Raw genomic sequence first — 12,515 nt, forward strand, 5'->3', positions numbered from 1 at the left:
GGGGCTGTGGCCTCTGCGCAGGGAGGCAGCGCGGGGAACTTCCCGCCATCCTGGGAGGCAGCAGGGAGTGCGACAAAACGCCGTCCCCACGGACAGGTGGGAAGTTGTGAGACCGCGGCCCGGTCAGGACGCGACACCAACACCTTACTAGTCATCACCGCGGACAGCTGTCCTCGACGGTCATGCTCTTGTTTTCTTTTTTTTTTTAAAGACTTTATTTATTTGAGAGACAGAGATAGGGACAGAGAGCGAGAGAGAGCACAAGCGGGGAGGTGAGAGAGAAGCAGGCTCCCCAGTGAGCAGAGGGCCCGATGCAGGGCTCCATCCCAGGACCCTGAGATCACGACCTGAGCTGAAGGCAGACGCCTCACTGACTGAGCCACCCAGGCGCCCCGCTGGTCATGCTTTTTTCTGTTTTCATACATTTTACAAATCCTGAGCCTCTGGTACTAATTTTTTTATTCAGGTGAAATCTACATTACATAGAATGAGCCGTTTCAAGGCAAACAGTGCAGTGGCACTTGGTGCGCTCAGTGTTGTGCAAGTGTCACCCACGGGGAAGCCCCGTACTCACCCCGCACTCGCTCCCCGTGCCCCCCAGCGGCCGGACCCTGGCGCCTGCCCACGTGGCAGCGCGGCAGGACTGCGTCGTTCTTACGGCTGAGTCCACCAGGTGGGTCTGCCTCGTTCCGTTTATCCAGTCACCAGTTGGTGCACTGAGCTTGTATTACTTTCCTAATAAAAGAAAAATTAAATTAACTTTTAAGATGGAAACATCAGAGCTGGTCTGAGCCACTGGTAAAAGCTGGGATGTGTGCCGATGCCCAGAACAGAGGTGGCCAAGAAACATGCTGACATCCTAGGCTCTGAGAAGAGCTTGACATGAGTGGAGATATCCAAGGGGTGAAGTGACACAGAGGCCCCTGAAAGTGAGCTTGACCAGAAAGAAGGGGAGCAAGGCAGGGAGCAGAGAGAAGAGGGTCCCCCCATGGTGGACCAGCACACCCAGCACCTTGCCCTGGCTGCTCTCAGATTCCCCCGGGGAGCTTCTAGGATGGAGCGGTGTTCTGAATGGGACATTGGTGTCTTTCTGACGTTCGTGGCTCTGGGGTGGGGCCCGGGCAGCGTGTTTCTGCACCGGCGCCCAAGGGAATATGACGTGCGGTGGGAGCCGAGCGAGCACTCCTATAAGGATCAGAACAGCCAGAGACAGCAGGTGCACCTTCTAGAAGGTCCCGGCCGTAGACCAGAGAGGAAGACTAGAACAAGAAGAGACACAGTCCTTTCCCGGCGACCAGAGGAGGGTTCCTGGTGGTGCGACGCCCGGGGCGGGGTGGGGGCACCGGGCTGCTGCTGCTGCCGCCGGCACCCCTCCGACCCCTCCCTCCCCTGACGGCCAGGTTCATCAAGGTCGGCGACAAGGAGGTGGAGTACCACCCCCAGTTCCGCCTCATCCTGCACACCAAGTCCTTCAACCCGCACTACAAGCCGGAGATGCAGGCCCAGTGCACCCTGATCAACTTCCTGGTCACCAGGGACGGGCTCGAGGACCAACTCTTGGCGGCCGTGGTGGCCAAAGAGCGCCCGGATCTGGAGCAGCTGAAGGTACGGGGCCTGACGTCACAGGGCGCAGGGCGGGCCACTCGGGTCGCCGCCAGGTCCCCTGACGCGGCAGCCGCCACCCCGACGCGGCTCCCCGGACGTGCCCCCACCTGTCCCACCGGTCGGATTTTGTGAGACAGAGGGAGCCGCTCTTCCTGCCCGCGGCCTCCCAAACCGAACTCCAAATCCAACAGCTGCTTCTCTGACGGAAGACGAGTCTCGGCGGTGCCCAGACGGCCCGACGCGCCAAACCGCAGCCCCACGGGCAAGGTCTTTGCTGCAGGCCCTGTGCGCGGTGGCCGGCACACACGGGTTCAGAGCGGCCCCCACGCCCCTCTCAGGCTTGTGGTGCCCCTCCCGTCCCAGCTGGGGCCTTGGCTGAGCCCCCCTCCCAGCGCTCTGTCCCTCCCGCAGGCGAACCTCACCAAGTCCCAGAATGAATTCAAGATAGTTCTGAAGGAGCTGGAGGACTCCCTGCTGGCCCGGCTGTCCGCCGCGTCGGGGAACTTCCTGGGGGACACGGCCTTAGTAGAGAATCTGGAGACCACCAAGCACACGGCCAGCGAGATCGAGGAGAAGGTGAGAGACCGCCTCCCGGGCCTGCCCCGCACCCCCCGCCAGAGTGCACGGCAGGCTCGCCACCGCCCGGACAGTCACTGGGAAGAGAAGCCACCGGGCCACGCGTGCCACCAGGGCCCAGCACGCCGGCGGCCGGGAGGAGGGTCCCTTGCACAGGGGTGGGCCCACCGCTCACCGGCGCTGTCCACCCACTGGTCCCACTCAGGCGCCGTTTGTTTTAAGGTGAAAGAGGCAAAAATCACAGAGGTTAAAATCAACGAAGCCAGAGAGAACTACCGGCCGGCCGCAGAGAGGGCGTCCCTGCTGTACTTCATCCTGAACGACCTCAACAAGATCAACCCCATCTATCAGTTCTCGCTCAAGGTGCGGCCGGGCCCCAGGCCGCGGGAGGACGCACGGGGCCCAGGCCGCAGGCGGCGGTGGGAGGGGAAGCCAGGCGCAGCATCGGGTGCCCCAGACCCCCACCCACCGCAGAAACAAAGCAGAGCCCCGGCGGGCGGCGTGGGGCGGCCTCGGAGTCCAGCCCCGCAAGCCTCTGGGCGCCCCCTCCCCAGGCCTTCAACGTGGTGTTCGAGAAGGCCATCCAGAAGACCGCCCCCGCCGAGGACGTCAGGCAGCGAGTGACCAACCTGACGGACGAGATCACCTACTCTGTCTACGTGTACACGGCCCGCGGGCTCTTCGAACGGGACAAGCTCATCTTCCTGGCCCAGGTGGCCTTCCAGGTACGTCCGGCCCCCGTGCTCCAAGCGTGGTCCGCAGCCGGCAGCAGCGGTGCCCGAGGGCTGGTCCCCACTGCAGGCTGCCCGGCGACGGCCGCCCTTCCAGTCACTGCTGCGGGACGTGCTCGGGACTCTCTTCCGTTGACGCCAGGCACGGTTCTAAGGGGGAGCCGCTGACGGGGAGGTCCGTTAAGGAGAATTTTACGAAGAAACGCCCTTGTAGTGCATTTACGTCCTGCCCGGCGGGCGGTCCCGCGTCAGAGGTTAACCACCGTGGGTGCCAGAGACTATTTAAGGAAATCAAGGCACAAAGGAATAAATATGCCTCCTGTTCCTACGGACCTGCTGGAATATGTCAGATTTTCGTTCCATTACATTGATGAAACAGCCCATCCACCGTCTGGTTCACCCCCTCTTGTAAGTATGGTGGGGAACACTAATTTCCAGAGAGCTTCTAGAAGGTTGTTTCCATCCAAACCCAAACAGGGTCCAGATCAAGGAGGTTTTCCTTTATCTGTGAACCCCTGCATGGCAGCCCCTTCATGAGGTTTCCCTGCTGAGAGGACACTAGGATATTTCCTTGGTGCTCCCCCTAAATTTCCAAAGAAATTTTTCTTTTGACAAAAAAAAAAAAAAAAAAAAGTGGAGTCTGACTCAGGTGAACATCTTTGCTCTGCGGCGTCCGACAGAGCGGCGTGGGGCCCTGTATGTGCAGCGGCCCCGGCTCCCCTGCCGTCCATCTGGGACCCAAGACCCGGCCTGCTGGACGCCCCAAGAGCTGGTGTGCACGGGTGACGAGGAGACCTAGAACATGACCCAGAAAATCCCCCAGGAAAGGTATATTCAGAATTGATTCATGTACAAACACTCACGGCAGCTCTGCTCACACCCGGCACGAGGTGGACACGGCCCAGGTGTCCATCCAAGGATGAGCGGATAAAAAGACGTGGTCTCTCCGCACAACGGCGCTTAGTTGTTCTGACCGCCGCTACGGCGTGGATGGATCCAGATGGGAAAGGCCACGTCTGTAGGATGCCCTGGACACGGACGGGCAGATCCGCACAGACGGGGTGCAGACCCGGGGCACCAGTGGCTGTGGCGGGTCGGGGGGCGCTGCTCAGGGGGCTCTAAACAGTGGTGATGGTTGCACACGACATGAATTTACTAAAATTTCGTACTTTAATCGGGTTAAAACGGTAACTGTCATGTGTGTTTTACCATAATTTAAAAACACGACAACAAACAGAGGTGAATACGAAGCTTCGCCCGGACCCAAGGGAAGGACAGCGCTTCCTCCGCAGGGCCGGGGGTGAGAGCGCCTCCGCCCGTCCCGCGCCCGCGCCCACGCCCGAGGTGTCCGGCGCTCCTACCAGGGGCCATGGGACGACGCTGAGTGGCCCCCATGCTCCCTCAGGTCTTGTCCATGAAGAAAGAGCTGAACCCAGTCGAGCTGGACTTCCTCCTGCGCTTCCCCTTCAAGGCGGGGGTCCTGTCGCCGGTGGACTTCCTGCAGCACCAGGGATGGGGCGGCATCAAGGTTGGTGTTGGGACTCTGTCCCGCAGCGGAGGCTCGCTGCTCACGCCAGGGATGTTTACAACACGCTACCACCGGCCGGACGTCCAGGGACCTGGGGAGGCCCCAGAGGTGGGGCTGGAGGGCAGGGGGCTCCCGCCAGCTCGCAGGAAACTCTACTTTCCTATATTCGAACACAGCCGTCACCCCGACCGGCACACGCCCCACGAGCTGAGCCACGACAGGCCCCAGGGCGGGTATAGGGCGGCACCGCCACCCCGGCCGCCACCCCAGCCCCCACCCCCCCGACCCCGGGCAAGTGCAAGTGTCCAGGCAGTTCCTCCGAGCCGGGCCCCCGCATTCAGGCGCCCTCGGCGCCTCGGGTCAGAAGGCCTGAAGAAGGCGGCCCCCCGTGATGGGAGCGGCCCCCGTCCCTCAGCCCTCTGGAGGGGCGGCCGGGGTCCTGTCCTACGCCAGACCCTCTGTCCGCGATCCTGGCCCTCGGTGGCGCCGGCAGCTCATTTTAGGGCCAGGCCAGGCAGCCCACCCTCTCCCGGCGCCCGGGCAGGGGGGGCACGGGGGGAGCTGAAAGGCCGCCTGCCCCCAGGCCCTGTCGGAGATGGATGAGTTCAAGAACCTGGACAGCGACATCGAAGGGTCCGCCAAGCGGTGGAAGAAGCTGGTGGAGTCGGAGGCTCCGGAGAAGGAGATCTTCCCGAAGGAGTGGAAGAACAAGACCGCGCTGCAGAAGCTGTGCATGGTGCGCTGCATGAGGCCGGACCGCATGACCTACGCCGTCAAGTGAGTGCGGCACCCCCACGCTCCCCTCCCCCCCACCCCGGGCCAAGATTCTCTACAAAGTGTTGGTCGGAATGACTCTGAGGCCACACGGAGCCCTTTAGGATGCAGCGGGGAGAGAACAGTGGTAAAGCCATCATCATCTGGGGACTTTCACGCCCTCAGTGACTACATTTAAAGTCAACTTTCGGGCCAGCTTCAGCTCATCTGCAAAGAGATGTTCTAATTTCGTGAGTGATTTCTCTGCCCCGAAGCCCCTGCACAACTGGAAAATTAACCACCATGGCCTTTCGGCCCCCTGTCCCCTTCACTGTGTCATTTCACAGAAGGACTCCAGGAACAGCGACATCACACAACACTGCACCGGTCCCCATGGGTGACATCTGAGATGTCCCAACCACCCTCTCCTGGAGTTGAGAGGGTTTCCCTCCTCCTGACCCAGGGCCGACCTGGGCGCATGGAGATGCCACAGGAAGGGGAAAGAGGCAGACAAGGAATCAAGCCGGCACCCATTCCCGGACACAATATGGGGTCTTTGCCTTCTCACAGCCCTAGCAGCCCCAAAGCAGCCAGACGCCCTGGAAGACGCCTGCGTCCCTAACCGGACTCCCCTCTGACAAAGCAGAGGCCCGCCTCCCGCGTACCGTCTTTTCATAAACGTGTCTGTTTTGCTCCGTTGTGGGGAGGGCGGTCACGGGCGGAGCAGCAGGAAGTGGAGGGAAACGAGAAATCCCCGCCACGGGGCAGAGTCATGCCGGAAGAAGTTTGGACAAAGTCTGGGGAAGATCAAGGGGAAGGACACCCGGCCATCACAGCGGGGACATCACCCAGGGAGCAGAGCGCAGTCGGGGGTCCAGGCCCACGGCCCCCAGCGCATGGTGTCACCCGAGTCCACACGTGTGAAGGCACGAGGACGCCCTGAATGAAGTGCCTCAGATCGCGGGAGCCTAGCGCGCTTCGCTGGGGCCTGGGCGACCCCAAAACCTGCTCCGTGACATGTCTGTAGTGTCCAGGAAAGCAGCTGTACCTCCCTTATTCTGTATGGGCCGTGTAGCTTGAAAGCAAGGAGACCCGGATCCACACTGAGTAAGATAAGCACACGTCCACAGGTGGCTTGTAGGCCGGCGCCAAAGCCTTAGCTCACTCGCGCCCCCAGTGGCCCCTGACGCTCGTGGGCCCAGAGATGGCAGCGACTGGCCTGGGGCACGGAAGTGGGAGGCCAGGAAACTGCCTCTTCCCCAAAAAAGCCCAGCTTCTGTGGTGTAGACGCCCTGGGGCTCACGGGCAGCGGCCGGAGCTGGCCCCAGCTCTCCTCTGCCAAGGACACGGTGCCCAGAGTGGGAACCAGGTGCGTGCGAGTCATTAATTCGCGCACGGAGAATGACCATGTGGCCTGGCAGCGTCACTAGCAACAGTGATGTAGTGACCTTCCTGTCTAGGGCAGGACGTGGGGCATTCTGGGAGTCCCTCCTGGACAAGGATGCTAGCTCCGCGCTCCGAGGCAATCCCCAAGGCCGGCATCGGGTACAACCGGGGCGGGAGCACGCGCGACACCCCGCCCGGAGCCCGCGGCGGCTCAGCGAACCGCACAGAAGCCAGCGAAGGCCAGCGCAGGGGACAAAACCTGATCAAGGGGTCCCCAGAAAGTCCTGCCGACGCCGCAGTCTCCACGGAGCCGGAAGGTGTGGGGCGGCCCCGAGGGAGCCCGTCCCTCCCGCTGTTCTGTCGAGGACCGACTTGCCGCTCGTAAAGACACCATCTTAGTGAACCACTCAGAAAGTAGTGAGCTCAGCCATCGGTGAGGAAGGCAGAGGTGCGGAGGGAGCGAAAGGTCACCCCACACAACACCAGATTTCCCGTAAAAGGGGCCCCAATTGACCCCGGACTTCTGAGGCTCAAGAAAGTAAGTTTGGGGCTTGGAACACAGAGCAGCTTCTGTAAAGACAAGTATTTATGCAAATTCCTTTTTTTTCCTTCCCGTGATTTTTCTGATGAACCATGTTTTGTGGTCCGTGAGTTCACCATGATAGCCGCAAACGTGAACTTCCTTCCTCCTCAGACCCCCAGTCGGGGGAGATCACCAGGACCAAAGAGAACTGTGTTCGGCTCCTTCCTGCAGCCCTTGCTGGACACCAGACAGAAACCGTGTGGGAGACGGAGTCGCTAAAACCCGACCCCTTCCCTGGGAGCACAGAGGGCTCGAGGGACCCCGGGGCCACCTGGCGCTGGGGCGTGCGCACCTGGAATGCCCTGGGTTGTGGCCCCACTGAGGCTTGTGTTCCCTCCCAGGTGACCTGGGAGCCTCTGAAAACGGGGCCGCAGGAAACCACTTCCCTCCTGCTGGCACGTGGGCCGCTCCAGGAACGCGCACGGTGCAGGGCCCGGCAGGGACGGAGACGGGGAGCACCTGCTTCCCCAGCAAAGAGGAAAGCCCCCAAGATTACCTTCGGGCCTGAGACCCTGCGCTCTGCTTAAGTCCACCAAGGGGCGCCTGGCTGCCTCGGTCAGAGGAACATGTGACTCTCGATCTCAAGGTCGTGAGTTCAAGCCCCACGCCGGGTGTAGAGATGACTTAAAAATAAAATATTTAAGGGGTCCCTGGGTGGCACAGCCGGTTAAGCGTCCAACTCTTGATTTCAGCTCAGGTCATGCTCTCAGGGTCGTGAGATCCAGCCCTGCGTTGGGCTCCACACTCAGAGGGGAGTGTGTCTCCTCCCACTCATGCTGTCTCTGTCTCTGTCTCTCAAATAAATAAGTCTTGGGACACCTGGCGGGCTCAGTTGGTGAAGTGTCTGCCTTCAGCTCAGGTCATGATCCTGGGGTCCTGGGATTGAGCCCCATGTTGGGCTCCCTGCTCAGAGGGGAGTCTGCTTCTCCTTCTCTCTCTGCCTGCTCATTCTCTCTCTCCTTCTCTCTCTCTCAAATAAACAAAATCTTTAAAATAAGTCTTTTAAAAATTAACGAAATAAAATAAAATCTTTAAAGAAATAATAAATAAGTAAAAGAAAAGAAAGCCCACCAAGAAAGGGCCCTTCGCCCGGGTTCCCCGCTTACACCACCCCCTACGCCTTCGGGTCTGACCAAACATGTCTCGTCAGGAATTTCGTGGAGGAGAAGATGGGCAGCAAGTTCGTGGAGGGCCGGAGCGTCGAGTTTTCCAAGTCCTACGAGGAGAGCAGCCCCTCTACTCCGATTTTCTTCATCCTTTCCCCGGGCGTTGACCCCCTCAAAGACGTGGAAGCCCTGGGTAAGTGCAGCCAGCCACGGAGGCCAGAAAATGCACATCAGGGCCGCCGCGAGGTGCCCCTAGACCCCCGTGGGGACGGCTCTCATCAAAAACACAAAACCTGAGGAGCCCAGGAGGAGACACAGAAACAGAGGCCCTGGCGTTGCCGCGGGCCCGGGAGGGGGCGCAGCCGTGCGGAAAGCAGGCCGGTGCTTCCCGGGCAGGGGACACACGCAGTCGCGTGGGACCCAGCGACCCCACGGCTGGTGTGCGCCCCGAGAATGAGAACAGGTGTTCGAGCACGTGCTCCAGAGGGCTGTTCACTCACAGGAGCGGGAGGGCAGGTAAAAGCCAGTGTCCATCAGCTGTTGAGCAGATAATCCCAACACGTGAAGCCCCATGGTGGGACAGAACTCAGCCGTCAAAATGAGGTGCCGATAGGCACTGCCTCCCGGACAGACCCTGAAAGCACTGGACACAAAGGCCCCCTGTTCTAGGGTTCCGTGTTATCGGAAGCATCCAGAATAGGCAGATCCATAGAGACGCAGGGCAGCTTAGTGGCCACCAGGGCTGGGGGAGGGCGGGAGCAGGGCTTCCTGCTGGGGCGACGGAGAGCGCTGGAACCAGACGGATGGTTGCCCAACACTGTGAGTGAATTACATGTCCCTGAATTGTACACTTGAAGACCGGTTTGAAATTGGCAAATTCAATGTTCTGTGTTTTTTACCACGATACCACACAAAGCAGGGAGGGGTGGGATTCCCGGCGGGATGGCAGAGCTGCGGCCTTCGTCAGCGGCCCCCACGCACTTCCTGCTCTCTTTTCTTCAGGGAAGAAGCTGGGATTTACCATAGACAACGGGAAACTGCATAATGTGTCCCTGGGGCAGGGGCAGGAGGTGGTGGCCGAGGACGCTCTGGACGTGGCTGCAGAGATGGGACACTGGGTCATTCTGCAGGTACGGGAGCGCCCGCACTCACACCCGTGGGAGGGGGCAGGCGGCTCCCGCACCACGTCCCCTCCGCCTGGTCTGCGGGCGGTGTGGCCGTCACCACCACCTCTGCGGTGAAAGGACGCTGGGCGTTAGGCCAGAGCTTCCCTACAGAGATGGCTGCTTAGAAGCCCAAACTCTGGAATGCACAAAAGCACCCGTTCCTCCTCCTCGCTTGGGGGAAGCTCTAGGGGCCCGGGAGGCATTCTGTCCACACTTTGGGTGACCCCTAGCCCGACCCCTGGCTCGGCCCTGCGGCCTCTCCAAGCCCTCTCCTGGACCCCAGCGAGCACCTGCAGGCCTGCCCGGCCCGCACGGAGTGAGCTGACCTCGGTCTGCACGGCCTAGCCCGGTCCCGTGTGGAGACCCCAGCTTCACGCCATTCCTTCTACCCCAACCTCGGAGCAGGGGTGGGGGCCGTATCATGTCAGCCTTATGCCCGGGGAGGCCGGGGAGGCCGGGGTGGACTCGCCAGGAGGCTGAAGGTCTTGAAGGCACCGAGCACGAGTACCGGCTCCCAGGCCTCAGCTGCTCAGCTGAAACCGGCCAGGGCACCCGGCGCCTGGGGAAGGGCGGACAGCGGGCACCGCTCAGAGGGATGCGGGGGAGGGACGCGTGGGTGCTGAGCCCTGGTCTTGGCCACAGAACATCCACCTCGTGGCACGGTGGCTGAGCACCCTGGACAAGAAGGTGGAGCGCTACAGCACAGGCAGCCACGAGGACTACCGCGTGTTCATCAGCGCCGAGCCCGCCCCCAGCCCCGAGTCCCACATCATCCCCCAGGGCATCCTGGAAAATGCCATCAAAATCACCAATGAGCCGCCCACGGGCATGCACGCCAACCTGCACAAGGCTCTGGACCTCTTCACCCAGGTGAGGCGGCCTCCCCTCCGGTGCGCGGGCCCCGCGGGAGGTCCGCACACCCTCAAGCCCGACACGAAGGCGGCTCTGGCCTGCACTGCTGGGGAGCAGGCTCTGAACCCCGAGGACCGCCCCACGCTGGTTCCCGCCGCTCCGTGCCACCCCCAGCACATGCACGTGCACACCTCGCACCCCAAAATCAATATATTCCTGGAAGACTAAGTAAAATGCACCTAGTGTGAAATGCAGTCAAGCTACAGCTTTAAAAACAAAAATGCGTTATTTTTAATCCATCACCTGCGAGTCAGCACAGGCCCATGCAGTGCGGTTCCTGGGTTTCCTGGAGCCCCTCAGGAAGGGGCCCGGCTCTGGAGGGCGGTGTGCCGGGGCTCCGGTATGTCCCGGCCCCCTCCCTGGCTCCTCAGGAGACAGACGGAGATGCCCCTGGTTGGCTCAGGCTGCCACCAGGCCTCCCTCAATCCCCAGCTTACTTCCGTGGGACAGCTCCCGTGGCCTCTCCCTCCCCATCCAAACTCCCATCCTGCCCCCCCAGCCCAGCCCCCCTCTGCAAACCCCTACATCTACGTTCATCCTCTTGGCACCTGATCTGTTCTGCACCAGAACCTTCTGGGTGCACACTTACCCCCAAGTGGAGTCTAAAACCTCTTCGAGGAAGCCACCCATACTGTTTGGTGAGCCCTACGAAGATCTGCTCACGGAGCACATTGTGCCGAGGACGCACAGCTCGCGTGGTCTCTAGGCGTCTGGGCTACTGTGGTGTGCGCGCCGGGAGGAGTGCTGACCGCTGCCCAGGGACGGTACTTCTCGTTAAACGAGTCCTGAAATGTCCTGTGTTTGCGAATATTTTATTAGTAAGCAGCATGATGTGACTTGTAATCAATATTTAAGTGAGAGAAGTGCCTTTCTGAAAAAGTAAGGACACGAAAGCACTCTCTCCTCCAGCCCCGTGGACCAGGGGCTCGGGCGGCTGGTACCCCCGCCGCCCCTCCCGCCCCCAGCAAGGAGCTGGCAGAGGCGCGACTCGGGTCCCCTCCCGCAGGACACCCTGGAGATGTGCACCAAGGAGATCGAGTTCAAGTGCATCCTCTTTGCCCTGTGCTACTTCCACGCCGTGGTGGCCGAGAGGCGCAAGTTCGGGGCCCAGGGCTGGAACAGGTCGTACCCCTTCAACAACGGGGACCTCACCATCTCCATCAACGTGCTCTACAACTACCTGGAGGCCAACACCAAGGTAAGGGCGCGCCTGGTGCCCAGCGGGGCTCCCCCCCAGGCCAACTGTGCAGCTCGTGCTCGGGACGCGTCCCACAGTGTCACGAGCCAGGCGGAACCTGAAGGTAGGAGGCCTGAGACCCCACCTGCGGGCAAATACGATGACTGTCGCCCGGTCTCTGGCCACCAGCCCTGCAGCACTGGTCAGCTGTCTGGCGGTTGTTCCCCTTGGTGGCACACTCCACGGGGGCAGGCATCTCTGGGGGCCCAGAAATCCTGGGGGCGGAGACAAGGAGGGACCTCCCTGGTGTGCGGTCAGCGTCCGCAGACGGAACCCAGGTCCAGAGGGAAAGACAAAATAATCTCCTGGAACATACGAACACTGCTCGGATTTCCTGATGGTGAAAATACGTGTGTGAAGCACTCTGCAGACGGCCTCAGAGGACGGAGGAGGCCGAGGACTGAGAGGGGCCTTGCCCGGTCCCCCTCAGAGTCTGACTCCCGGAGAGCACAGCCGCTGTGACCCCCAGGAGAGGCAGGTGCCTGCGCAGCCCAGAAGCCTCGGCTCCTCCTCACTAGGCCCCAAATCAGCAGTGACGGGACCGCGGGACAGCGCCAGTGACACCCAGCAGGGTGAGCTGTGGCGGGAGGGCCAGACAGAGGGACCAGGCAGCGCCCCTCCCGATGCCCCGGCAGCATTGCAGCAAACGGCCCTGGGGTCCAGGCCCCCGGGGCTGAAGGCCAGCTCTGCCTCTCGCTAGCTGAGACCTCCCGCACGCCGGGGCTCGAGCTCTGGGGGTCAGGCGAGGAAAGTGCCCCGCCGGGCCTACGAGTGCCGGTCTCCGGATGCCTGCTTGTTTCTCACTCTGCCATAAAAAGCTCGAGGGCGGACGCGAAGGAGGCCAGCGCCAGGGTGGGACAGCGAGCACAGCCTTGCCCGTCCCTCCCCGCGGACGGCCAGAGAATGTCCGAGGACCTCTGAGGACAAACACC

The 12,515-nt window shown here is 61.5% G+C and overlaps 1 protein-coding gene across 1 annotated transcript in view; it reads left to right on the plus strand.

The window, feature by feature from the left end:
• DNAH17 (dynein axonemal heavy chain 17) overlaps window positions 1-12,515 on the plus strand; it is a 100,795-nt gene that overhangs the window by 81,941 nt on the left and 6,339 nt on the right. The window contains exons 65-74 of the mRNA XM_040640104.1: window positions 1,401-1,605; window positions 2,017-2,181; window positions 2,404-2,544; window positions 2,736-2,906; window positions 4,318-4,440; window positions 5,024-5,217; window positions 8,313-8,461; window positions 9,271-9,398; window positions 10,077-10,304; window positions 11,353-11,544. Of these exons, the coding sequence (XP_040496038.1) occupies window positions 1,401-1,605; window positions 2,017-2,181; window positions 2,404-2,544; window positions 2,736-2,906; window positions 4,318-4,440; window positions 5,024-5,217; window positions 8,313-8,461; window positions 9,271-9,398; window positions 10,077-10,304; window positions 11,353-11,544 (1,696 nt within the window). The remainder of the gene's footprint in view (window positions 1-1,400; window positions 1,606-2,016; window positions 2,182-2,403; window positions 2,545-2,735; window positions 2,907-4,317; window positions 4,441-5,023; window positions 5,218-8,312; window positions 8,462-9,270; window positions 9,399-10,076; window positions 10,305-11,352; window positions 11,545-12,515) is intronic.

The sequence above is a fragment of the Ursus maritimus genome, unplaced genomic scaffold (assembly GCF_017311325.1).
Source record: "Ursus maritimus isolate PB19 unplaced genomic scaffold, ASM1731132v1 scaffold_24, whole genome shotgun sequence".
NCBI lineage: Eukaryota > Metazoa > Chordata > Mammalia > Carnivora > Ursidae > Ursus > Ursus maritimus.